At 47.4% G+C, this 25424-nt stretch overlaps 1 protein-coding gene across 1 annotated transcript in view; it reads right to left on the bottom strand.

Annotated features, from left to right (window-relative positions):
- Nucleotides 1-469: 469 nt before the first annotated feature.
- GALNT15 (polypeptide N-acetylgalactosaminyltransferase 15) overlaps nucleotides 470-25424 on the bottom strand; it is a 36418-nt gene continuing 11463 nt past the window's right edge. The window contains exons 2-10 of the mRNA XM_082840085.1: nucleotides 22786-22952; nucleotides 21175-21379; nucleotides 17005-17172; nucleotides 10502-10619; nucleotides 8991-9185; nucleotides 8125-8256; nucleotides 7434-7538; nucleotides 3411-3554; nucleotides 470-826 (exon numbers count right to left, since the gene is read on the bottom strand). Of these exons, the coding sequence (XP_082696211.1) occupies nucleotides 680-826; nucleotides 3411-3554; nucleotides 7434-7538; nucleotides 8125-8256; nucleotides 8991-9185; nucleotides 10502-10619; nucleotides 17005-17172; nucleotides 21175-21379; nucleotides 22786-22952 (1381 nt within the window). The 3' untranslated portion in view covers nucleotides 470-679. The remainder of the gene's footprint in view (nucleotides 827-3410; nucleotides 3555-7433; nucleotides 7539-8124; nucleotides 8257-8990; nucleotides 9186-10501; nucleotides 10620-17004; nucleotides 17173-21174; nucleotides 21380-22785; nucleotides 22953-25424) is intronic.

Here is a 25424-nt window from a genome sequence, read left to right as displayed (position 1 = left end):
GGTGAATGGAGATAGAAAGTTCTGAGGAAATTCTCATTAACATGAGAACATCTTATTCCAGGTCTACTGACTCTTTTCAGCTACTAGGCTGAGCTGAAGAATTGGGTCAAAGCTCTCTCCAACCCTATTTTCTCTCAGTAGCTTACTTCCCTTCCTTCCTCTGAGCTATGCCTCAACCAATGAACATGAAATTTGTCCTCATAAGCCTATTGCAATGGTTTTTGGATGTCAGGACTTTGCACTTTCTTCATGCTTTAATTTTCATGGCTGGTGACACAGACAACCCAAGATAAGGCCATTTGAAATAAACTGATCAATCAGAATTGTGTATCCTGAAGTTGTTGCCAGACCTCTTTCCTTAGTCAGAGATAAAAGCAATTATTTACTGCTCAATGGAAAAAAAAACCCCAAGAATCTTATGTACCATGTAATGATCATCTACCAGTGATGAAGACATTGAGACAATGGGTCCATGTTTTTCTTTTTCTAAAACAGCCAGTGGTCAATGAAGTAAGGTACGGGAAGGAAAGACTTCCCATATTCATTTGTAGAGTTTTTGTTTCTACTATCACCACTGCACAAATACAAAGGGTCTCCTTCATGATATGCACATGCTCCTGTTGTTCCCTTGAGTTGAACCTCTATGGTCACATTTCTCTTTTCCTTCTGCTGGTAGCATTCATTGTTCATCCACGGTGCTGACATTGTCAAATCGCCACAGCTGGCTGGCTTTTCCATCACACTCACGTAAATACAAATCTTTATTGTTTTCCTGCATCACAGCTTCTATGCATTTCCCAGAAAGAATGTGAACAATCATTCCATTCTGAAAAGAGAGAAGAAAAGGAAAAAAAAAAAATGAGTTGGTCCCCCACAACCAGTCAGCAAAGAAGGAAATTTCTAAGATTTGTGCTAATCATTAAGAGAATAATAAAGGTGATATGAACTGGCCTGGTAAGGAATTGGAGTATTTTGGTTACTATATAATATAATTTAGGTAACCCTAAAATTTAAATATCATACAGAGCCTTGGGGTCATTAATTCAATTATTATTATTGTGGTTGGGTAATTATGCCATTTCTTGGAGAGTTCTGGCTAGTAAAATGCCAGTGTAAAGATCATGTTCAATCATTATACTGTATTGTTGACATTCATTGTTATCACTGTACTTGTAAATTTCTGCTTTCAAAAGGATTTAATTTAATCTCTGCCCTCTGTTAATCCTGCAATTTAGTACTGCTGCCACCAGGCTGCAGTATACAGTAAGACTTTAAGGATACACTGAAGGCCTGAGTCAGCCATGTTTGGAAGACCATAGCTGCTTCCTGCCCAAAATCTACCAAACTTAATACTGAATGTAGCCATCCCCTTTTCAAGAAAAAAATCAACTTCTTTATGAAAAGTTAAACAACCTTAACCAACAGTGCTGATAATGTCCATTTATTTATTTAGAGATATAATTCACATGCCCTAAATACAACTCAGCGGATTTTAGTATATTCACAAAGTATATGCAGCCATCACCTCTATCTAATTGCAGAAAATTTCATCACTGTAAAAAGAAATGTACTATCCATTAGCAGTCACTTCCCATTCCTGCTTCCTTCCAGCCACTGGAAATCATTAATCTAGTTTCTGTGTTTATGGATTTGTCTCTTCTTGACATTTCATATAAATCAAATCATATAATATATGGCCTTTTGTGACAGGCTTCTTTCACTTTGTATGGTATTTTCAAGTTTCATCCATTTTGTAGCACAAAATAGTACCCAATTTCTTCCTTTCTTTCTTTCTTTTTAGTGGTAAAAATATGTAACATAAAACTTTCTACCTTAACCATTTTTAAGTGTAAAATTTAGTAATGTTAAGTATATTCACTTTGTTGTGAAACAGATCTCCTTTTTTGAATGAAGAACTTTTTCTTCATTCAAAACAAACTCTATACCCATTAAACAACAACTTCCCTCTCCTCACTTCCCCTCGTGCCTGGTAACCACCATTCTATTTTCTGTTTTTATGAATATAACTTCTCTATATATTTCATATAAGTTTAATCATACAGTATTTGTCTTTTTGTGACTGGCTTATTTCACTTAGCATAATGTCCTCAAGCTTCATCCATGTTGAAGCAAATGACAGGATTTCCTTCTTTCTTAAGGTGGGAAAATAGTCCATTGTATGTATATAGCACATTTTGTTTATTCATTCATCAATCACTGGACCCTTGGGTTGCTTCCACCTATTGACTATTGTGAATACTGCTGCTATGAACAGTATCTTGCTCCTTTTTATGGCTGAATGAGAATACTTTTTTAAAGCCTTATTTTTTAATGCCTGAAAGATGCTGGGTGTATCTTAGTCACTAATCTTTTACATATTATTTTTAAATGCTGTTTCTAAATCTATCTTATCCAGAGGACTTGCTTAGAATGATCCTTTATGATCATTCATAAAGGGCCTTAACTTGGTTTCTAAGAATTCTTTGAGCATGTGTGGGCCCCCTAAGGCCTAGGTTCACTTGTCACCAAACCCCCAAGAGCTTTGTTCTCAACTGTTTATCGTGAGCTCAGCTTAAGTTTTACACTATACGATTTTCCTCTTTCACAGTCTGCTTTAAGAGTACCGATGCATGGAGTTCTGCTTAGTTATTTAATCCCCCCGCCCCGTTATTCCCAAGCAAAAGTTGAAGAAAGGCATGTTTAAAAGATGTGTGTATTAATCTGTTTGTTTGTATACTTGTACCCTAACTCATTTCAGAAGGGATTTGAGGTGAAGGAAAAACTATGTATGGACAGTTATTGTTGATACTGTCACCTTCCAATCCCAATCCTGTAAACGGCTCACTCTCCCTAAATACTTACACTCCTATTTCCTAATACTTACACTCCTCCTATTTCTTCTTTATTGATGCATAACCTCTGGAAAGGATCTCAAGCTTCTCCCTGGAGTCATGGGAATCAAAGCCTTACTAAACTGATGAAATGCTCAGAGTGGAATTTGCAAAGGAAGAAAGAACGATCTACATCCTCATCTATCTGGTTGTGGAACAGGAGGCAGGCCTTTCCATTGCCCCTAAAACCACACCACCAACGTGGTTGACTGCTTCTGTAACACGCTCCATGGTCCTACTTGTGACCTAAGTTAATAAACTTTAAAAAGAGGCTGTCTCCTCTCTCCACCATATCAAGACCAGAGCTATACAGAAACCTGGCAAATCAGTACATTTCAAGATGCTGGTGGTTAACTTTGCTGCAAGGTTGGCTTCACCTCCCCCTGAGGCCTTAGTGGCAAGTCACTCAGTTCAACAGCAAGGACACAGGCTTTTATGGTAATACTTGACCTCTTGGAAGAGCCTGAGACACGCACCAGCCAGCCGCCCCGCTGAATCCTTCCTAGCTGGGTTACTTACCTCCTGGTAGTCCCAGTGCTGCTGATGGATGTCAGGGCCTCCCTTGGTGCAGTTCTGCAGAATCACCTGCTCTCGCCTGACATCGAAGCACAGGTGGTGGGGGCTGCCATAGTGGATCTCCTTCCTGCCCATGTGATCCAGGTGCTGGGACAGAGGGAAATGGCTGTTAGCACAGCTAGAAGGAGATCCTCTCCAAAGCTGGAGGTAAAGGAAGGAGAGCTCATTGCAATAGGGCTGAGGTCTGGGGGCAATCTTCAGATTCTACTGGGGTCAGCAAGACCCTATCTCATAGTCAAGTCCACAGATATGATGCCGGACTAGCCCTGGCCTCTGAAATCTCCACATTCCATCTACTTTTGCATTCATATTTATACATTCTGGAAAGTTCCTCCATTATTCTATTTACTGTATCATAGGTGAGGCCATAAAGGATGCTGTGTGTTTTGTGAGGGTACAGTTGGAAGGGCAGATGAGGAAACTCCTGAGGCCTGAGTGGATCTCTTTCTGGAGACGTCTGTGCTGGCCCTGCAAGTGACTTTCCTTCTGTCTTTTGTATCTGCGGACTCTCGCTCGTGGTTTGCATTTCCTCCTGGGTTCCGTAGGACTGGATCATGCATTCCTTTGCAGAGGGGCTTTAGCTGCGGGAAGCTCGTGGGCCCAGGTTGGAAACACATCCTGATAAAACCATTTTCCGTTTGTTCCTGCTAAATGCAGCCTGAACTCATTTTTACGCTAACTTTGTGGCTGGGAGACGGGGTTCGCTTCATGGTCATGTGACCTGTGTAACTGCAGGGGCCTCATGCTTAGAAGGGTTTAATGTTCTTGGTGTAATATATTTGGTTTAATGCTGATGCTGTCTAGGAATTCTTAATAATTGTTGAGTGATAGGTCTCACCATCTTCATTTGCACTGAGCCCAACAAGTTAGGTAGCCAGTCCCACCTGAGGATTCCCAGACAACACAGTTCCTATAAATTTGAACCCTAAACCCACGTCGGACACAAGCTTGTGGTTAAAAATTTTCAGGGAAGAGTCATTTTCTCCAACGCAAAGACCTGTCTACAGATCTGCTTCCTTGTCATCTTCTGGTGGCAATAGGTAGTCTTTTCTAGTCCCAGTTTTCACAGATAGGTTACTCTGTGAAGGTCAAAGCTGGCTTTGTATGGGTGTCCCATTTCCAACCCCTCATCTGCCATGGGCTGAAGATGGGCTTTCGTCACTATCTCCTGCTTGGAACCAACGCCTCTGGGTTCCTGAGGTTTGACAGAAACTGTCCCCTTCACCCTGCAGGAGAGCTTGGCCATGGCCCTATGACTCTATTTCAGTTGCCTCTGGATTCGGGGCCCCTGGAGATTTCCCTTTGTTATAAACATAGTTACTTATGCATAAAAGAGGGTGTTTCTTCTTTTTTATATGGCATATGGTGCTTTCAGCTTAGCAAGTTTACAATTTTTCTGGATACAGAAGCCCTTGCTAATCCCCACCTCCCCACCAAGAATGTAAATAAATAAATAAATCCAAAAGCTAACATTCTTTTTGCATCATTATCCCCAGTTGCAGATGAGGAAACCAAGACTCAGAGAGGTTAAGAGGCCTGCCTGATATCACACAGCTAGAAGGTGAGCTATTTCCACCATCACAGAGCTATCTCTCTGTCCTCCTGTGCCAGGTGTGAGTGCCCATTGGGGTGTTCTAGAACATTGGTAAAAGGGCAAAACTGAAAGGGGACAAATGGATACTGAGAACTTGCTTCCCCGGGTGTCCTCCAGGCCCAGGGCCTTCCCCTAGGGTCCCAGAGCCTCGCCAGTCCTGCCTGCAGGGCTGGACCCTCCAAGACTTGTTCTGCCTTTCACCCCAGGCTCTTGGGGCCTCACCTGACTCGTTTGATCAATATCTCCAGGAAGTTACACTTTGTTTTTTGTTTTTTAATACAGGCCTTTGGGGTAGGACAACTTATGCAAAGGCCCCATCACAGGCTGAAAAGAGAAAGGTTTGGGGGGCGGGCTAGACTTTCCAGGTTGTCATCCAAGTTGTGATAAGAAGTGGACACACCAACCTTCATCCGGCATCATGGGGACGTCCCATGACCTGGGTAGTTATTCCTGAGATGGAAATTTGAAGAGAAGAAATACCCTAACATAGAAGGAGACCTTCCTGATATCCAAGGAGCCCACATGGTGCCGGAAGGACCCTCTGTCTCTAGATTCTTCCCCTGACTCAGTGTGGATTTCAGACCTGATTCAGGTCCCTTCTGGCCATATGTACCCACGAGCAGGACCTCTGGCTCAAGGACAGACTCTCCCTGTGGTCAGTGCCTGCCAGTCACTTTCAGTGTCGCCCTTTGGGCCATAAACTTTTGTTGTCACAGGGCAACCCCGCCCTTCCTCGGTACCGAAGGGTCCAGCCATGCTGCAGAGTGAGGCCCCGGGAAATCCATGGAGTTGGTCTCCAGTGCGCCCCAGGAGAGCTCGTGTGCTCTTTCCCTCCCATCCCCAGGGGCGTTTGTACCCTCTGCCTTCTTCTTGACCATGCAGTGGAAGCCTTTCTCCCTGTGGAAGGAGTTTCACAAACCACATTGCTCTGTGTGTGGGAAACGTTCCGAATGAGGCCACAGCTCTGAAACCCGATGACCCCATCTGTGTGTAAGGTCTCCTCTGACAAGTGAGGCAGAGGGTCACCAGAGGCCATGAGCCTTGTCTACCCAGATCCAGCCCTCTCCCCATTTCACACACACACACACACCCCCCAGGCTCCTGTGATGCCCTAAAGTTCCCCCTCTGGCCCAGAAGTATTGGCCCCCATAGATCCCCATTAAATGCCCAAAAGACACAGCATACCCACTCTGGGCAGGACTCAGCATCAGGAGCCTGGAGTCTTAGGAACACAGTCACGAGCTATGGGTTTGAGGCACTGCTGCAAATGGGTAACATTTTCCAGGGTCCCCTCGATCCCTCAGGGTTTCTGTGCCTATAGTGCCTGCTCGGTGACCCACTTTCTCCATCTCTGGTTCTAGTTGGCTAACGATCTTGAGCTGGTCCAGATGTTTCAGAAAGGTGCCCTGGTGGAAATTTGCCTGCACACAGGTTTTCTTTGCCCTCTGATTATAGATTTTTAATTTAAATGGGGAGCTTTTCCATTTTATAAATAAGTTCGTTTGTATCATTTTTTTAGATTCCACATATAAGAGATATCTTAGGATATTTGTCTTTCTCTGTCTGACTTACTTCACTTAGGATATTTACAGAACAGAAACAGACTCAGACATAGAAAACAAACTTATGGTTACCAAAGGGGAAAAGGGGGGAGGGATAAATTACGAGTTTGGGATTAGCAGATACAAACTACTATATATAAAATAGATAATCAACAAGGTCCAACTGTATAGCACAGGGAACTATATTCAATATCCAGTAATAAGGTATAATGGAAAAGAATCTGAGAAAGATTATATATATATTTATATATGTATAACTGAATCACTGTGCTGTACACCAGAAACTAACACAACATTGTAAATCAACTATACTTTGATAAAAGAAAAAATGGGGATCCTTTCCATAAGCTCTGGATTTCCAGTGTCTTTTAAATTTTTGGATGATCTTGTAATACTGGATCTGCTTTCATACAAAACAAAAGACATTTACTGAGGCTGGGGCAGGCGCTCCTCTGTGACAACAGCCTCCTCCCAGCTCCCCGTGTTTGTTTCCTTTATCCACTTAAACCGTGGAGACACACCTGAGTTTGAAGCCCCTGGGCTAGCCACTCTCCAAGCCTCGGTTTCCTCATCTGTCAGATGAAGACATTGGCTAAACAGCCTGGCCATGTCCCTCGAGTTCAGATGCTCATATTCTCTGATGGGTCCACATTTGGGCTTGGGGCTGGGGCAGGTTGGGGAATGTGTCGTCAGAGTGGGGGACCATGCACAGTCAAGGGACATGGGACCACTGAAAGGAGATGCCCCAAAGGGAAGGGAGGGCCATCCCAGCAAAGACCCCTTGCAGGTCTGAGAACACTGACCACCCACCTGCTGCTGCTGGCTGTCACTGCAAGGAGCTAGCATCATGGCACAGCCCAGGACGTCCCCTTCTGCCAAGCAGTCTGCACAGAAGCCAAGTCCGGTGTTGTGGAGCTGTAAGCAACATTCACAGAAGTGAATCCCGCCCTCTGCTGCAAAGATGCCCTCTGTTGGCCACTCCTTCACCCTCTGCAGTGTAGCTCAAGGTTCCATGCTCAGATCATAAAAATGATCGAGGTCAAGCTGAAGCCAGTGACCCTAAGGACAGGCCTCCTGAACGAGGTGACAGCACCTGTCCTGGTGAAGGGGCCCTGGGATGGGTTATGGGGCAGCCCAGCCAACCCCCACAAGGAGGCCCTGCTGAGCTGGGACTGGGTGGCCAGGGTCATGGAAGAGCATCTAAACTTCAGCTCCTATCCTGGGAGACCACCCAACCCCTTCTCTTCCTCTCTCTCTGCACTTTGTGTTTGGTTTTTTTTTGCGGTACGCAGGCCTCTCACTACTGTGGGCTCTCCCGTTGCGGAGCACAGGCTCTGGACGTGCAGGCTCAGTGGCCATGGCTCACGGGCCCAGCCGCTCCGCGGCATGTGGGATCTTCCCGGACCGGAGCACGAACCCGTGTCCCCTGCATCGGCAGGCGGACTCTCAACCACTGCGCCACCAGGGAAGCCCTCTGCACTTTGTTTGTATCATGACTTGCCTTTCCAGAGAACCTGGGCCTGCGTTCGGATGGGTAGAGCTCGGGATAGATGTTGGCCAGAAACCAGTGGAAGGTCCGACAGCCCAGCCTCCTCTGCAGCTGCTGGCGTTCAGTGCAGTCCGGCTTCCCAGCCTGGGGAGGAGAGAGACACAGGCGGCAGGACGGAGAAAGCTGGTTTTACATCACAGTTCATGTGCTGGGAAGCACAGAGGTGTCTGGGAGCAAGCTGAAAGAGGGGTACAGCAAGCATCACTGTGAACCACGTCCCACGTTAAATAGCATTTACATGTCACGCCATCAGAACGGCGCTGAGTGGTAGTGGACCAGGTGAAAATGCACTGTTTGCAGACATTTCATTAAATGTTTAAAATGTTTATTTTTCTGTGCCTTTTTGGGGATGTCCTTTATGTTTATATTTTATAGTAAAAAATACTTATATTTGTTTCACGTCTTGGGTAATTTTACACAACACTGTAAATCAATGTTATATTTGTTTCACATCTTAGGTAATTTCACAGCCTTGAGCACTTTGCCTGGGATGAAAGGGCCCTTGGAGACCCACTGCAGCGCTCACTCCTCACCCAGCCTCTCCTCCGGCCACGGGATGAAGGATCACACCCCTTAGATGTGATGACAGAACCCCTACAGACATCAGGGGGTTCCAGGCCATGATGCCCCTGAGAGATGCTGGAAGAGACAGAGGACAACCCCGCCAGGTAGAGGAGCCCCTTGACAGGGGCCACTCATGGAAGTACTAGCCAGAAGCTTCTATCTGCCCTTCCAGGCGGGAGGGGAGGTGGTCCTGCCCAGCCTCCACCTGGTGGCCCTGGGTGGGCACAGAAGACCCTGCCGGTCTCTCCCCTTACCTTGCTCAAGGAGAAGGCCTCCGGGCTGTGCCTGTAGAAGGTTTCTTTGAACGCACCCAGCCAGGTCTCAGCAATGCGAACCTTGTTCCGCAGGGTGGCCTCCCAGTCAAAAGGGGAGTGGGCATCCTGATTTCGGTAGACGTGCCCCACCCGAGAGCAGGGAAGGATTTCGACGGAGCCCCTACAGAGCCAGGTCTGCAGTGAAAGGAGATCAACACCTCTGCACTCCTCTCCAGCAACGTGGGGAGTGAGGGGCTGGCAAAATGCCCCAGAAATCATGAGCACAAAAGAGAACAATGGTTCTTGTTCTCAGGACGGAGCAGGGTTTCCAGATCTGAGGGTTCTGGGCTGGGGAGGGACAAGGTGGGGAGAATGAGGGCGGTTGTCCTGGGTCAGAACTCGTGGTGTGAGGGGCTCACACCCCTTGCCACTACCTGTGGTTCCCCATCCCTACTGAAACACGTGACCAGATTCAGCACTTAGAGGATGCAGCCATGCCGTAGTTAGCGCCTGGATTCTCCCAAGGCTGCTTCCTCGGGGAAAAGGGTGTACCTAGTGGCCAGGGAATTTCTAAAAGCTTGTGAAGTCTCCTGCTGCAAAGGCACCAGAAGCCATCTGTGTGGAGGTCAAAGCAAGCTTTCCTCAACCAGAATCTTTCTACTTCTGGAAATTTCTCTACTCTCCACTCACTCCCTCCTACTCCCAAATGCCTGAAGTTCATTTGACAGGAAGCCTTTTATTCCCCACTTGGGAATAAAGAGGAAAGTGAAAACATGCCTAGGATAGGCAGTACATGAAGCAAAACACACCAAGAACCCAAACCGATGGGGTTCCCAAACTGGGTGCCAAGGCACCGCAGGGTGCTGCAGCAAACTCAAAAGGCCACGTAGGATATTTTCATTGTTCAGGAGAAACACAGTGACATCTGTGTTCTGAAAAGTACAAGTTCAAGGCAATTCATTGTTTCAACCTTAGATCACTGCCCTTTTAGTGATATATGTCTTTGTTGGGCTGGGTTTTCAGTGGTTGCTGCATCAGGTTAAAAATCAACATGGAACAGGAAATGAGGGTGGCGGGTCCAATCTGATTCCAAGGTTTGAGAAACTGTCTGGTGCCCAGTGGGTGCTAAGCTGTTCAGACAAATACTTATTAAGTTCTTTGGACCAAACTACTCAATGCACAGAACTGCTTGGTATTTGCTTTGGCCAATGGATGCTGTGAAAACTGTCAAGATGCTAAGGGTGCCGGGAATGGAGAACGTAGGGGAAGCTTTGCACTCAGGTGGAGATGACTGAAAACTCGCCCTTTCCTAAGGGCAGGTTTGACAGGCGAGTTCAAGAAGGAGGCTGGGGTGAAATCAAGAGAGATGAAAAAGGGGGAGAAATGAGGGTTTGACACACTACGTATAATGACTCTGTAATTTGCCCGAAGCCTTAGCTCTGACCTCCAAGCTGTGATCGGACACAGGGCTCCAAAGAACCCACCTGGGCCTCCCTCGGCCCAGGAAGTACCTTGAGAGACAGTTCGAGGTTTTCGCCACCCCTCAGTGACATGAGAGGGTCATACGCTCCAGTGTTTTGGAAGTAATGTCTGTCCATGGCCACGACCCCGCCGGGCAGCACAGGGCTCCTGGAGAGAGAAGGTGAGACTATGTAGAAAGATTCAGAACCTGGAGCATCTGGTGAGCGGTGGGGGGATGGCAGGTGGGGGCGCTGCAGTGGCCCAGAGAGTGGACTCAGGGCTCAGACAGATCTCAAGACTGGAGCCAAGCAAGCATGTCAGAAATCCCAGTATTTCATGAAAAGAGAGCTCTATGGGCTTCCCTGGTGGCGCAGTGGTTGAGAGTCCGCTTGCCGATGCAGGGGACAAGAGTTTGTGCCCTGGTCTGGGAAGATCCCACATGCCGCGGAGCGGCTGTGCCCGTGAGCCATGGCCTCTGAGCCTGCGCGTCCGGAGCCTGTGCTCCGCAACAGGAGAGGCCACAGCACTGAAAGGCCCGCGTACCGCAAAAAAAAAAGAAGAGAGAGAGAGTTCTGGTTGCCTGGGTCTTTTATACCCCATCCTCCGGTACTGCTCCTTCAGGGAGAGGCCCCTCTGGCGAGATTTTGGGAAGAAGACCTTGGTTAAATAAGATGCCCTAAGGCCGGCAGCACCAGGCATGGACCAAGGGAACCGGCAGTCCTCTTTCTTCCCTCACCCCTGATCTCACCCTCTTGTTTGCTTCGTGACCATTCACCCCCTCCCCAATTCTAAGATGAATCCCCCAGAGACTCTGGAAGTAGATAGGTCCCCATCTGCTCTGGGGGAAATACACATGAATTAAAAACACAGAAAGCTGGAATCCCGAGTGAGGGAATGAAGATGGCAACAGCATCCCTCAGAAGGGTTTAACTGGGGAGGATGGAGCCAGAGGCTTTTGAACCACAATCTCTTTATTCAAAAGAGAACAAATTTTCATTGTTGTTGTTTTTGGGGGGGTTTTTGGTTTTTAAAAAAAATTTTTTAAATTTTTTTATACAGCAGGTTCTTATTAGTTATCCATTTTTTACATATTAGTGTCTACATGTCAATCCCAATCTCCTAATCCATCACACCACCGCCTGCCTCCCCACCACTTTCCCCCCTTGGTGTCCATACGTTTGTTCTCTACATCTGTGTCTCAACTTCTGCCCTGCAAACCGGTTCATCTGTACCATTTCTCTAGGTTCCGCATATATGCGTTAATATACGACATTTGTTTTTCTCTTTCTGACTTACTTCACTCTGTATGACAGTCTCTAGATCCATCCAGATCTCTACAAATGACCCAATTTCGTTCCTTTTTATGACTGAGTAATACTCCACTGTATATATATACCACATCTTCTTTATCCATTCGTCTGTCGATGGGCATTTAGGTTGCTCCCATGACCTGGCTATTGTAAATAGAGCTGCAATGAACATTGGGGTGCATGTGTCTTTTTGAATTATGGTTTTCTCTGGGTATAAGCCCAGTAGTGGGATTGCTGGGTCATACGGTAATTTTATTTTTAGTTTTTTAAGGAACCTCCATAAAAGAACAAATTTTAATGCAGCCAAACTCTGGGTATGCCTCAAGGAGTGAGTGACTCAGAGTTCAGATTTTTTTTTAATTACTAAGAAAATAGTCTTGCATTAACAAAACTACTGACCTTTAGGTTATTAAATATACTAAGTTATACCACAATACTAAAAACCAGTAGTGTAGTTATTACTTGATACAATTTCCAATTCTACCACTCACAATTTGTAAGATCTTGGATGATACAGATAACCTGTCTGGTCTCAATTTCCTTACCTCTAATCGGGTACAGTAATAGTGTTTCATAATAGGGTTTTGTGGGGATTAAAAGAAATGTCATGTAAAGCACATGTGCATGCCAAAATCCAAAGATCTCTGAAAATCAAGTGCTTTTTCATGATGCATCTGGCAGTAAACCATGTCCTGAACTGACGTGGGTATCTGGGGATGACAGACTGTATTTAAAACTTGTATTTAAAACACAGCAGAGGGGACTTCCCCGGTGGCATGGTGGTTAAGAATACACCTGCCAATGCAGGGGACACGGGTTCGAGCCCTGGTCCAGGAAGATCCCACATGCTGTGGAGCAACTAAGCCCATGTGCCACAACTACTAAGCCTGTGCTCTAGAGCCCGTAAGCCACAACTACTGAGCCCATGCACTGCAACTACTGAAGCCGGTGTGCCTAGAGCCTGTGCTCCGCAACAAGAGAAGCCACCACAATGAGAAGCCCACGCACCACAACAAAGAGTAGCCCCTGCTTGCCACAACTAGAGAAAGCCTACACACAGCAATAAAGACCAACGCAACCAAAAATAAATAAACAAGTAAATAAATTAAAACAAAAAAACACAGCAGATCAGAGCCGTGAAGAGCGATGTGTCAGGAGGCTGGCCATAAGGGTTTTTTTGGTTTGGGGTTTTTTTTTTGCAGTACGCAGGCCTCTCACTGTTGTGGCCTCTCCCGTTGTGGAGCACAGGCTCTGGATGCGCAAGCTCAGCGGCCATGGCTCACGGGCCCAGCCGCTCCGCGGCATGTGGGATCTTCCCGGACCAGGGCACGAACCTGAGTCCCCTGCATCAGCAGGCAGACTCTCAACCACTGCGCCACCAGAGAAGCCCCAGGCCATAAGGGTTTTAACCCTGGATCTATCTCTTAACAACCTTATGGAACTGGGCAACCTCTGGGGGTTTCATCTGTAATTTAATCTCTATATACCTCACTTTTCACACGTGTAAATGGGATTAATAACAGTAATTAGTAACAATAACTGCTTTACAGAATTATGGTAAGGTTTGAGTTAATATGTATACTATGTTTACAGCATTAGCTAAGCACATAATATATGTTCAGTAAATATTCCTTAATACTATCATTTGCAAGTATACAATGATGATACCCTTTCTGGAATTTCCTTAGCATCTGTATAGAGTCTGTACCAAACCTTGTCCTAATTCCTCGTTTCGTGCTCTCTCACCAGACTGATGAGGGAAGCCATGAAGTCAGAGTATTCAGGGTGGGGAAGACATGGGTAGAAAAGTATGAATGTGTGTGAGGAGGGATCTGGGCCCTGGATAGGGAGGCTGAGGCCTCCGTGGGGCCCCAGGTAGCAGCCGGGTCTCAGGGAAGGACCGGCTGCTGAGGGCAAAGGTGGCTGGGCTCTCTCTGGCGCTGACTTTGGGCGATGGTAGGTCAAGGTGACCTACAGTGACCTTGGTCATCAGAGAGGCCCTGAGGCTTAGAAGGTTCCAGAGAGGCTTGATGCCTGGGGTCAAAGTGCCTTTGCCTCAGGTTGGGTAAAGGTCCTCTGAGAAGTCTGTTCTCTTCAATAGAATCCCTTTGCTTCGGCTGGAGCAGAATAAATTGTTCCCTCAAGCGAGCACCTCTCTTAACTCCCTGTGGGCCCCTCTGTCCGGTACCCCTCATACTGCTCACCAATCTACTACCCTCCCCACACCATAAATAGAAGAGGTCTGGAAACTTCTCTTTCAATTCTTTGTGTCCACAGCCCTTAGAGTGTCTGGCATAAAACAGGTGCTCAGAAGAGGCTGATGGACCAGGAAAGAGGTTAGAAAGCATTCAAAGCTCTCTGCACTTTCAGGATTCATACCTATGATGGAAGGAGGTGAAATCTATCTGGCTCTGCACCCCGACCCCTCATAGTTACATCTTAATACCATGAAACTTCCCCATTGGGTATACAAGGCCCAAGGTTGGTATTGGCCTGTTACAGACTGAATGTATGTGTCCCTCCCAAATTCACATGGCAAAGCCCTATCTCCCAGCGTATATTGTATTTGGAGATGGGGCCTCTGAGGAAGTAATTAAGGATACATGAGGTCATAAGGGGGGAGCCTTGATCTGATAGACTCGGTGCCCTTAGAAGAGGAAGAGACCCCAGGACCCCCTCTCTGTCCTGTGGGGACACAGGGAGAGGTGGCTGTGTGCAAGGCAGGAAGAGAAGTCTCACCAAAAACCAAACTGGCCAGAAACTTGATCTTGGGCTTCTACCCTCCAGGACTGTGAGAAAATAAATTTAATGTGGGTTAAGCCACCCAACATGCAGTATTTTCTTATGACCACTGAGCTGACTACAACATGGCCCAACAGCCAAGAACGAAGACACCAGACTCTGAGCTTTAAAGTTTGAGTGACAAAGCTGCCGCCTATGCCTAAGATGAGGGATCACCCTCACAGAGCCAGTATTTTCTATGTCCAACTAGATAAGATCCTCCACCCTGAGGAGAGAAGAGAGAGTCTGTGGGGAGACCAAGAGACAAAGGTGCAGGTAGATCCCTGAGAAGGACCTCGTGTCCACCTTTACATCTTCGGGGTTAATTCCTGGAAGAAGAGGATCCCGTGCTTGTTTTTTGGGAATCAGAGAGCAGGGGGCATGTTGCCCACCTCCCATCTGGCTGCCCTGGGAGTTCAGGAACCCCCTGACCACCTTCGGTCCCGGGAGACGGGTCTAGGTGGTACCCTGGGGACCCAGGCAGAAGGTCACGGGGGCCCTGGGGATCCAGGCAGAAGGTGGTGGGTGCAGTTCCATGGAGACCCCTAGCCCATCAGCACACCAGCGTGTGCTGTGCTATGGGGGCCAGGAGAAGACGTGGGACTTCAGCAGATGCCACGTGGAAGGTGCAGGCCACTGGGGACAGCGTGCCAGCCCCGCATCAGAGGCCACGACCAGTGAAAGTGCATCGTGGTGAACACCGGTGCAGGACAGCTAAAGCCTGAGGTGGGGCACTCCCTACCCACCCACCTCCCCGACAGAAGCCTGGAGCTCAAAATCAACCCCAGGGGGACAGGAGGGTGGACAAGCATGGATGACAGATTTAAAGATGAGATGACTAAGCTATCACTGAATTTGTCTAATTTGTCTGGAAGGTTTCTGCCATTAGGAAGCAGGGGTCAAGACAGAAATTGCCTAAATCCAGTTAGTAGAAAATAAAAAGAAATGTTTTTTTGCGTATCTAAGCTCATGGTTTATCACATGTCAGCTGTGAGAGTTGCACACCCTCGGGCAGACCCTTGGAAGTTCTGTTTGTGCCTATTGCCTTCACTTCGTGTCCCTGGACTAGGCATTTGGAAACAACTTGGGTAACTGCTTGGCACTGGGCAGGTCAGCTGTGGCAGATTCCTTATCCCACGGGCTTTTCTTACAACATGACATTGACATTGACACCCCTGAGAGGTGGGTCCAAGTCTCCTTCCTGTGAGCCTGGGTGGGCCTGTGACTTTGGAGGAAGTGACCTTAGGTGACTTCTGAGACTTAGTTATAAAAGGGGATGCATGCTCTAAGACATCACAGTAAGTGAGAGAAGACACATAAATGTTAACTATTGTACGATTCCATTGATATGAAATACCCAGATTTGATCAATCCATAGAGACAGACGGTAGATTGGGCATTGCCAGAGGCTGGGGAAAGGGGACAGCTGGAGACACTAAAGAAGGGATTTTCCTTTGGAATCATGGAAATGTTTTGGAACTAAAAAGAGATGGTGGTTGCCCAATATTGTGAATGTACTGAATGCTACTGAATTGTTCACTTTGAAATGGTTCATTTTATGTTATATGAATTTCACCTCAATAGATTATTCTTTTAATCGGTCGGGGGATACAGCTTGGTTTGCCTGACTCCTTTTGGGTACTTGTTCTCCGAACCCAATGCCGGGGTGTAGGAAACCCCAACTAACCTGCCTTCAGTGACTCCAAGGAGAGAATGGGGAAGAAGCTCCCGCTGGGTCCCAGCGACGGCCAGCGTCAAACTCCAGGGGATTCCTGCCCGGAGCTGTTGAGTCATTTCCAGCCAGTCTAGTCTAGTGAAGGATAGTCCTGCGGAGGCCCCAGACACCACGGAGCAGAGACAGCCAACGCCAATGCTCCCTTTCAGAATTCACAACCCAGAGTCCATGCTCTTAATAAAACAGCTGTTTCACGCCTTTAAGTTTGGATGGTTTGTTATAAAGCAGAAGGTATCTAGAACATTGACTTAAATAGAATAGTTGTCCAAAAACCAAACACATGAGAAGCAAACCATAAAGATGGACATATTTTGAGACTTATGGTGTCCTAGCATTCACCCGGCTGAATTCTTCCTTTTTACCAAGAAAGCACCCCGGGCAGGGAAACTCCAGTGTTACCTGGTAAGACAGAGCTGGATGGAGGCCCCAGACAAGGTGCTTCCACTTTCCACTCCAGTATCTGGAAGCTTCGCTGGACTCCATCCATATAACATTGTAAGAATAATAACACCTGTAGCTGCGTGTCTGGCACTTTCCGAATGTTTTTCATATATTAGCTCATTCAAACCTCACAACAACCCTGTAAGGTAAGTACCGTTACTATCCCCAATTTACTGATTAAGTAACTTGCTAGGAAACTAGGAGAACCGGGATTAGCCCAGGCAGTCAGGTGCTGAGTCCACCCTGAGGAAGTAAAAGCAAAGCAGGCTGAGTGAAGGAGCCTCACCTGATGGGGCTGATGGGGGACAGGAGGGCCTTCCTCTCTCGCTCCGGCAAAGGCTCCCAGTGGAAATCCAGCTTCCAGTCCAATACCCCGCGCTGCAGGTCCTTGGAGGGGTAATACTGGAAAGTCTTCCAGTCAATCACGTCTAGGACTGGAGACACCACCCTGCTCCTGGAAAGAATCGTGGAATCAGATTAGGGATACACACCCTCCACTTGCTGGGGGACAGAAACATAATCCAGACACGTGCTGCCCAATAGGGCAGCTACCAGCCACACGCGGTTACCGGGCACCTAAAATAGCATCTGTCCGAACTGAGATGTGGTGTAAGTGTAAAATATGCCCTGGATTTAGAAGACTTAGTTTGAAAAAAAAGATGTACAAATCGCAGATTGCATATTGAAATGATAATATTCTGGACATATTGGGTTTACTAAAATATTTTGTTAAAATTAATGTCATCTGTCTCTTCTTCTTTTGTAATGAGACTACTAGAAATGTTTAAATTATATCTGTGGCTCATGTTCTATTTCTACTGAACAGTACTCTCCTAGAAAATATATTTTTCCATAAGGAATCGGGGGCCTATTTCATGAAAAAGCATGCCTGCCCCTTTCTTTAAAAACCTCTCAGGATAGGGCATCCCTGGTGGCGCAGCGGTTGAGAGTCCGCCTGCCGATGCAGGGGGCACTGGTTCGTGCCCCGGTCCGGGAAGATCCCACATGCCACGGAGCGGCTGGGCCCGTGAGCCATGGCCGCTGAGCCTGCACGTCCGGAGCCTGTGCTCCGCAACGGGAGAGGCCACAGCAGTGAGAGGCCGGCGTACCGCAAAACAAAAGAACAAAAAACTCGCAGGATAAAACTGAGACACAGGGGAATAGGGACCTAGGCTCAGCTCTGCCGCTAATGTGCTGTATGATCTTGAGATAGCTGTTGCACCTCTCTGGGCCTCAGCTTCCTCATTCATAAAATGGGAGGCTGAACTACTTCTCACAAAGGTCTTTCTCAGCTGTAATGCTCTAGGACTGTGGCTTTTGACTTCTTTGGGGGTCTTTGATCCCTTTGAGAATCAGGGGAAATCTATGGACACCTCCCCAGAAAATAATCATATGCACATATACAAAATATCGTGCACAGCTGCAGAGGGTTCACGGGCCCCTGCTCTAGGGTCTAGTTCTTGTTCCTCCCTGGATCATAAAACTTCATTGGCTTGAGGAATCAGGATTGTCAAGCCCCAAAAGGGTCCTCATCGTTAAAGTGTGTGTATGTATGAGTACGTGGTGTCTGTCAGCAAAGTCGTGAGTCTAGGTTGATTTGCTCATTTACTGTTGCTGTTGGTAATTGTATTTTATCCCAATTTTTTTGCACAGTCTGGGATTACGTGACCTCGGAGAGGGTAATGTGGGAAATTGGTACAGGTTGGAAACTCTGCCTTTTAATTAAACAAGTAATCACTTAGGTGTAGCAGCAGCTGCCCTCTACCTAGTCAGTATCTCACTCACATTTTTTTTCTGACCTCTCACAATAGTTTCTTCTAAAATCCGTACCATGCAGTGAATCAGGCCTGAACTCAGGGGTGCTGGAAGTTACCAGTCTAAGAAAAGGAAGATTCCTGGAAAAGAGATGCCAGCCATGCTGTTCATACTCCCATCAATTTCCATCCACCTCAGAGACAGCCAGGGCTGGCACGAGCCCAGCGCTTATGCAGAGGGCCAGGGTGGTCCTGGGATTCAATGATCTGCTTTAACCTGTGGCCTCAAGTGACTGGCCTTGGCATGAAGAGTCATGGGGTTTATATTTACAGCAAGGATCTTGATATGCTTGTCCTGCGCTTTTCACATTGTTCCCTCTGGAAGGTAAGGGGAACTTAATCTCTCTGGCCTCCACTATTTGGGGGCACCTCGCGTTGACCTAAGAAAAGTGAGAAGCAAGGTCAAGGAGGAAAGGAGGGCACCGTCCCAAGTCTCCGCTTACTGTGGAATGAGCTGAGCCATCGAGATGTATTTGGCTACTGGCAAAGCATTTTGTGGAATTTCAGAATCGAGAGGCAGGGAAGCTGTGTGGCTGAATTCTAAAGAACCCCATCAAGTTTGTGCCATCTCAGTAATGGTAACAGGACAAGAAAGGAAACTGCATTCAAGCGTCCACACAATCAATTCATCCCAGACCTCTGAGCTGTGTCCTTCTTGATAAAAGGTGTACATCCCTTTTCATCAGAAAACGATCACCCTAAAATTCATCAAATTTCTCTTTTTACTCTGTCTTGCTGGAGGCTCCGTCATACGTAAAGCTCACTTCTAATAACTGTATTATCCCCGATTTCTTTCTTTTCTTTTTAAACTTAAATTTGTCAGATTTCCCTGTATGTTTTATTTTTTTTTAATAAATTTATTTCTTTCTTTATTTTTTGGCTGTGTTGGGTCTTTGTGGCTGCGTGCGGCCTTTCTCTAGTTGCAGCGAGCAGGGGCTACTCTTCGTTGCAGTGCGCAGGCTTCTCATTGTGGTGGCTTCTCTTGTTGCGGAGCACGGGCTCTAGGCGTGTGGGCTTCAGCAGTTGTGGCGCACGGGCTTGGTAGCTGTGGCTCGGGGGCTCTAGAGAGCAAGCTCAGTAGTTGTGGCGCACGGGCTTAGTTACCCCACAACATGTGGGATCTTCCCAGACCCGGGCTCAAACCCGTGTCCCTGCATTGGCAGGCGGGTTCTTAACCACTGCACCACCAGGGAAGTCCCTATCCCCGATTTCTAACACTATCTTTTCCTTTCTGAAATCTCCTTTCCCTTCTATTTTAGCCAGATACATAAGTGATTCATCATAAGCCTCCTTGAGTACATTTCGGATAGAGATAAAGAATAAAGTGTCAATGAATGAAGTGAAAGATGTTTCCTTGTTTCGGTTTTCATTCCCATGGACCATAGCGGCTGCCCAACCAGGGCTGAATTAGGAAGTAACTACAGTCTAGGGACTCGAAAAAAGGTGGTTAAAAAAAAAATCTTATATTTAGCTTTGTGTTTCGAATCTACAGGTGTAGCTGGTGCTCCTGGACTTCACTTAAAACAAAATAGCAAAGCTTTCCTGTCTGACTTGGAAGGAGCTAGGAGAGGGCTCACTCCATCATCCTGTCACTTGTGAACTGAGTTTTAACTCTCAGGCAGACACGAGATCGATCCTCTCTTAAGCCTTTCTAAGCTCCAGGAGGTCAAGCGTTTGGGTTTCAATGGAGCCATCAACAAACACCAGCTCACTGAAATACGTGAGGTCAACCAAGGCGCCACTGTCCAGAGAGCCAAAAGCTACCTGCAGTTGCAAACTTCCCAACCAAACTTTTTACCGCAAGGAAGAATGAACCCTAGTTCATCTCACTCACTCTTTATTTTCCCCAGGCCTGGATGTTCCTCCAGCTCTACAACATATAAAGTCATTTTGGAAGTTCACGCAAATTCTCCGTGTTTGTGAGAAGTATCTTATGCTGAGAAGCAAAAAGCTCTGAATCCCCTCTTCCCAGAGCTCTGCTGCTCAGGTGCGACCCCAAGACTGACGCTGGCCCTTCCAGGACTCTGCCTGCTGAGGGGAGTGGAGAAGGATGGAGGCTGGAGAGTTTCCTGTGGGCATCGGACAGGAGGAAGGCTGCTCCCTCTGCAGGGCTGGAGGCATCTTGATCCCCTCGCTGCTCTTCAACACACACACACGCACGCACACACACATATATACACACACGCGCGTGCACACGCATGCACGCACATGCACGCGCACACACACACACACACACAGGATTCCTCAGACTGCCTTCCATCATTTACGCCCTCGAACGGAGGTGCTCTGTTCCCTGCCCCACCTTGCTTCTCCCTGTGGAGCAGGCCCAGCCCCGGCTGAGAACTAGGTAACCTTAAGAACTAGGTGTTGCTAGGACAGGAGCCCAGACCAGTCTTCGAGTGGGAAACAGCTCTTGAGCCTCTTGACAGCCTCTGGAGCCAGGAATACCTCTAAGAGGGTGTTGCCCATTTCCCCTCGGAAATTCTCCTTTTTCTCTGGCCATGACTCTTACTCCTTGGCTTGGGCCCTAGAGCTGGGAGTCAGCACAGGCAGTGATGGGTGGGTGTTCTCTGAGCGGCTGAGGCTGTGGACTGTTTCCCCCTCTCCCACCTCCTGCTCTGCAGCCCCTGGGGGTGAGTTACCTGTCACCAGCTATTCTGGCCAGGAGGGGCTCCAGCCAGCCCGGGTGGCACTCGCAGTGGGCGTCCATGAGGACCAGCACATCCCCGGTGGCCCTGGCGGCGCCCAGCATCCGGGCCCTGGCGGCGCCCAGCCTCCTGTTGCTCCTGAGCAGCTTCACCCCCTCCAGCCGGGCCACATACTCGCTGAGAGCCGACTTGAGCTGTCCTGGAAGCAACAGGACAGTGGGGTCACAGATGCCACAGCCCGCGAGATTGCCATGACCCTCACTAGGAACACTGTCAACAGGTCTATCTTGGGAGCTGTGGTGGGCACGAGAGTCCCGAGCAGCACGTACATGGTGGTGGTTGTGAAGGTGTAAAACGCTTCGTTAGTTTCAGTGGGTCAGGATTCTCTCCACTAACCACCAAAAGAAATGGTGCCGTAAAACTAAGAGAGGAGAGAACCCGCTCACATTCTCTAAATGCAGCAATGAGGTTGAAGCAGATACTGCTGGTGCCCTCCTCAGAAGCCCTGAGATCCCTTTTACTGATCTGGTTTGCTTTGCGTGTGCCCAGCTGCTGCGGGCTGGCTGCTAACGGCAATCAGCAGCCTTCCCTGGAGATGTGCCCTAGAGTATGGGAACCACCTGTCCTGCAAGTGGCAGGGGGTCATGCAGAATGATACCCCTCACCCCAGGTGCCAGAGTCAATGACCGGCCATTGCCGGGGTACCAAGCCCGCTCCCTTGCCTCAAGGCAAGACAGATGCTGAGGTGCAGTTTACACTGCAGAGCTCCCCTTGGGATCAGGCTGTGGCTGAACTTCGTCTGACACCACATCTAAGTTCAGCTCCTTCCTCTGCCTCTCCGGCTTTCCCCACTCCCCTACAGTGTTCCCCGGAGGGCACCGCCCCCGCCCAATCACACGCACATGAGGCCCCATCTCAGGCTCTGCTTCTAGGGTACCTGAGCTAAGACACAGTGGTCAAGGAAGTCAAAGACAGAGGGTCCATTTCATATGACTGCCAGTGGGTCATTGGTGGCCCTGGCCAAAGCGGTCTCACTGCAGTGGTAGCGGTGACTGGGCAAAATGCAGTGGGTCGAAGAGAAAATGGGAGGTAGGAAATTGAGACCAAAAGTCTAAACGTTCTTTTAGGAATGACAATCTATAGAGTTGACAGGATGAGACAGCTTGTTAGGCTTTGTACTCAAGATCAGAAATGCTATGTGTATGGGCATGCTGAGTACACCCAGATAAGCAAACTAGTGGAGATGGAAAGAACAACGTACAGTCGTTCCTCAGTATCTGGGTGAGGGGATTGGTTCCAGGACCCGCCCCCGTAGACACCAAAATCTGCAGATGTTCAAGTGCCTTATATAAAAGGACAGCGTAGTCAGCCCTTTGCGTCTGAGGGTTCTGCATCTGAGGATTCAACGAGCAGAATACGTCTTTGGTGTTCACTGAGAAGCAGTGCCCCTGGGGCTCTTCACTAATGAGTTACCTGCGCCTGCATCCCATCTGCAGGTCTGCTTTGGGGAACCTTGCCTGCACAGGTTCCAAACCCCAGTCTGTGCACGGGAACCCCCCAGGGTCCAGGCCCTCCCCAGGGAACCTGGAGGAAGCCCGCGGGCACCTTGCTGGCTGAGGTCGTCCACCAGGATGATCTCCTTCAGGTAGGCCCTGGGCGCTGTGTCCAGGATGCTATGCACGGTTCTCAGGAGGGTGGACCAGGCCTCATCGTGGAAACAGAGGATGACGCTGGCTGTGGGCAGGCTGTCTCCGGGATGCTGCTGCAGACACCTGCAGGGAAGAGAAGCAGGGCGCTGAGGGGAAGGGCAGGCCCTGGCTGGGGCTTCTTCAGCCAATGGCTCTCCTCCCAACTCACCGGCTCTCTCTGGGTTTTCTCAGAATTTCCACATAAACAGAACCCATTACACCCTGACAGAAGTGCTGTCCACTATCTCCCAGGACTCGGGCTCCGAGAGCTTCTTTACAGTGTTAACCCATGCCTCTCCCATAGCAGTTGAGAGGTATTACCACCATTCTCAGCAGATGACTGTCCTAATCTGTAAAGTGGGAATGAATGACAATATCACCAACCTCTTAGAGCTGTTGTGAGGCTTAAAGAGGACGAGGTACATAGTAAGTGTCCTGTGAACATGAAAGATCATCGGTTTAGGAGTAGGGACACTATTTTCTTTATTTTTGTATTTCTATAATCTAGTACAGCATCTGACGCATAATACATGTTAATCAACATTTCAATCTATGTGTGTCCTTTGCCCTAAGGTGGGTCTCTTGTAGGCAGCCTACTGTAGTTTGTTTTTTTTTGTAATCCAATCTGCCACTCTGTGCCTTTTTCTTTTTCGAGACTGTGTCATTTTTTTTTTTTTAATTTATTTTTGCTATGTTGGGTCTTCGTTTCTGTGCGAGGGCTTTCTCTAGTTGTGCCAAACCGGGGCCACTCTTCATCGCGGTGCGCGGGCCTCTCACTATCGCGGCCTCTCTTGTTGCGGAGCACAGGCTCCAGATGCGCAGGCTCAGTAGTTGTGGCTCAGAGGCCCAGCTGCTCTGCGGCATGTGGGATCCTCCCAGACCAGGGCTCGAACCCGTGTCCCCTGCATTAGCAGGCAGATTCTCAACCACTGCGCCACCAGGGAAGCCCGACTCCGTGTCTTTTGATTGGAGTGTTTAATCCATTGACATTTAAGGTAATTATTCATAGATACGTATTTATTGCCAATTTTAACCTTGTTTTCCCATTGATTTTAAATTTCTTCTTTGTCCCTTTGTTTTTCTTTTTCCTTTTCTGGTTTGATGATTTTCTTTGTATTATGCCTACGTTCTTTTCTTTTTGGTTTTTGTGACTCTACTGTATATTTTCGATTTGTGGTTATCCTGTTTTTCAAGTATGTTAACTCACCTTCCTATATCTAATTGCTTTAGACTGGTAGTCATATAGACTCAAACACATTCTAGAAAAAAATCTATATTTCTTTACTCTCCTCCTTCATATTTTATGATTTTGATGATTTTATGATTTTACATCTTCATTCTTTTGCTGTTCATTGTGGTTATGATCGCTTTAACAGAAAATTTTTAAAAAATCTGTGTACTGGCTTATTTAAATGATTTACTTTCCAACTGTGATTTTCTCTTTCCTATAGATTCTTACTTCTTTTCTATTTAGAGAAGACCTTTCAATATTTCCTTTAGGATAGGTTTAGTATTGCTGTATTCTTTTAGCTTTTGCTTGCCTGAGAAATTCTTTCTCTCTCTTTCTATTCTAAACGATAATATTGCTGGGAAGAGTATCCTAGGTTGCAGATTTTTCCCCTTGAGGACTCTGAATATATCTTGTCATTCCTTCTGGCCTGAACGTTTCAGTAGAGAAATCAACTGACAGCCTTATGGGGGTTCCCTTGAAAGGAACTCTTTGTTTTTCTCTTTCTGCCTTTAGAATCCTCTCTTTATCTTTTAACCTGTGGGGCGGTGCGGTGCATGGTGTGGCCTCTGCCCAGAGGCTGTCAGGTCCCACTTTCCTCTCCAGGGGAATGGGATGCTCTATATTTGTTGTGCATCGGGTCTGTTGAGAGCTCTGAGCGAATCCACAGTGGAATGAATTCTAATAACAATCTGGTCCATGGAGCAGTGTGTGGCTCACATTGTCCACAAAAGGCACTTTCCTAAAATGCACTTCCAGAGTGCTCCTTTTCTAGGCTGCAGCGCTGAAACCACTGGTCCCTCCTCAGAGGATTATTTGCATTTGAATTGGGGCTGTCCCAAGGACCTCAAACTTCCAGCATCTAAAGGCATCTGTGCTGGTGGGACTGCACACAGAGGGATGATCAGAGGAGGCTGGCCCTGCTCGCGGGAGATGCCACCTGAAGGGTCAGCCCGAGCTGCTCACCAGCTGGACATCCCTCTGCCGGGTGCGTCCCAGCCAAAGCTGGAGCCTGCCCGTGACTCTCTGGGCAAAATCCTATGTGGTGGGGGATTGATACTAGGTAAGTGCTTTAACTTAATGGTAAAACAGAAATCTTAGATAATTAAACAAAAAAGTGCATGAACATCTCATAAGGTAGCTGTGACAACTGTCTTATTGTTTCTGTATTTATACCCTATTTCTTTTCATAGAGTATTTAAAGTCACTCTCAAGAAATAAGTACCATAAAATAATGGTAAAAGAAAAAATAAGGCTGAAAAGTCAAGAGTAGGGAAATAGAAGTAAGAGTGTGCGGACAAAGAACGTCGCCTGCCATTCCAGTAAAA

The sequence above is a fragment of the Leucopleurus acutus genome (assembly GCF_964270905.1).
Source record: "Leucopleurus acutus genome assembly, chromosome: 5".
In the NCBI taxonomy this organism is placed as follows: domain Eukaryota; kingdom Metazoa; phylum Chordata; class Mammalia; order Artiodactyla; family Delphinidae; genus Leucopleurus; species Leucopleurus acutus.
The sequence above is the reverse complement of the archived record's forward strand: the minus strand, read 5'-3'. Positions and strand labels throughout refer to the sequence as shown.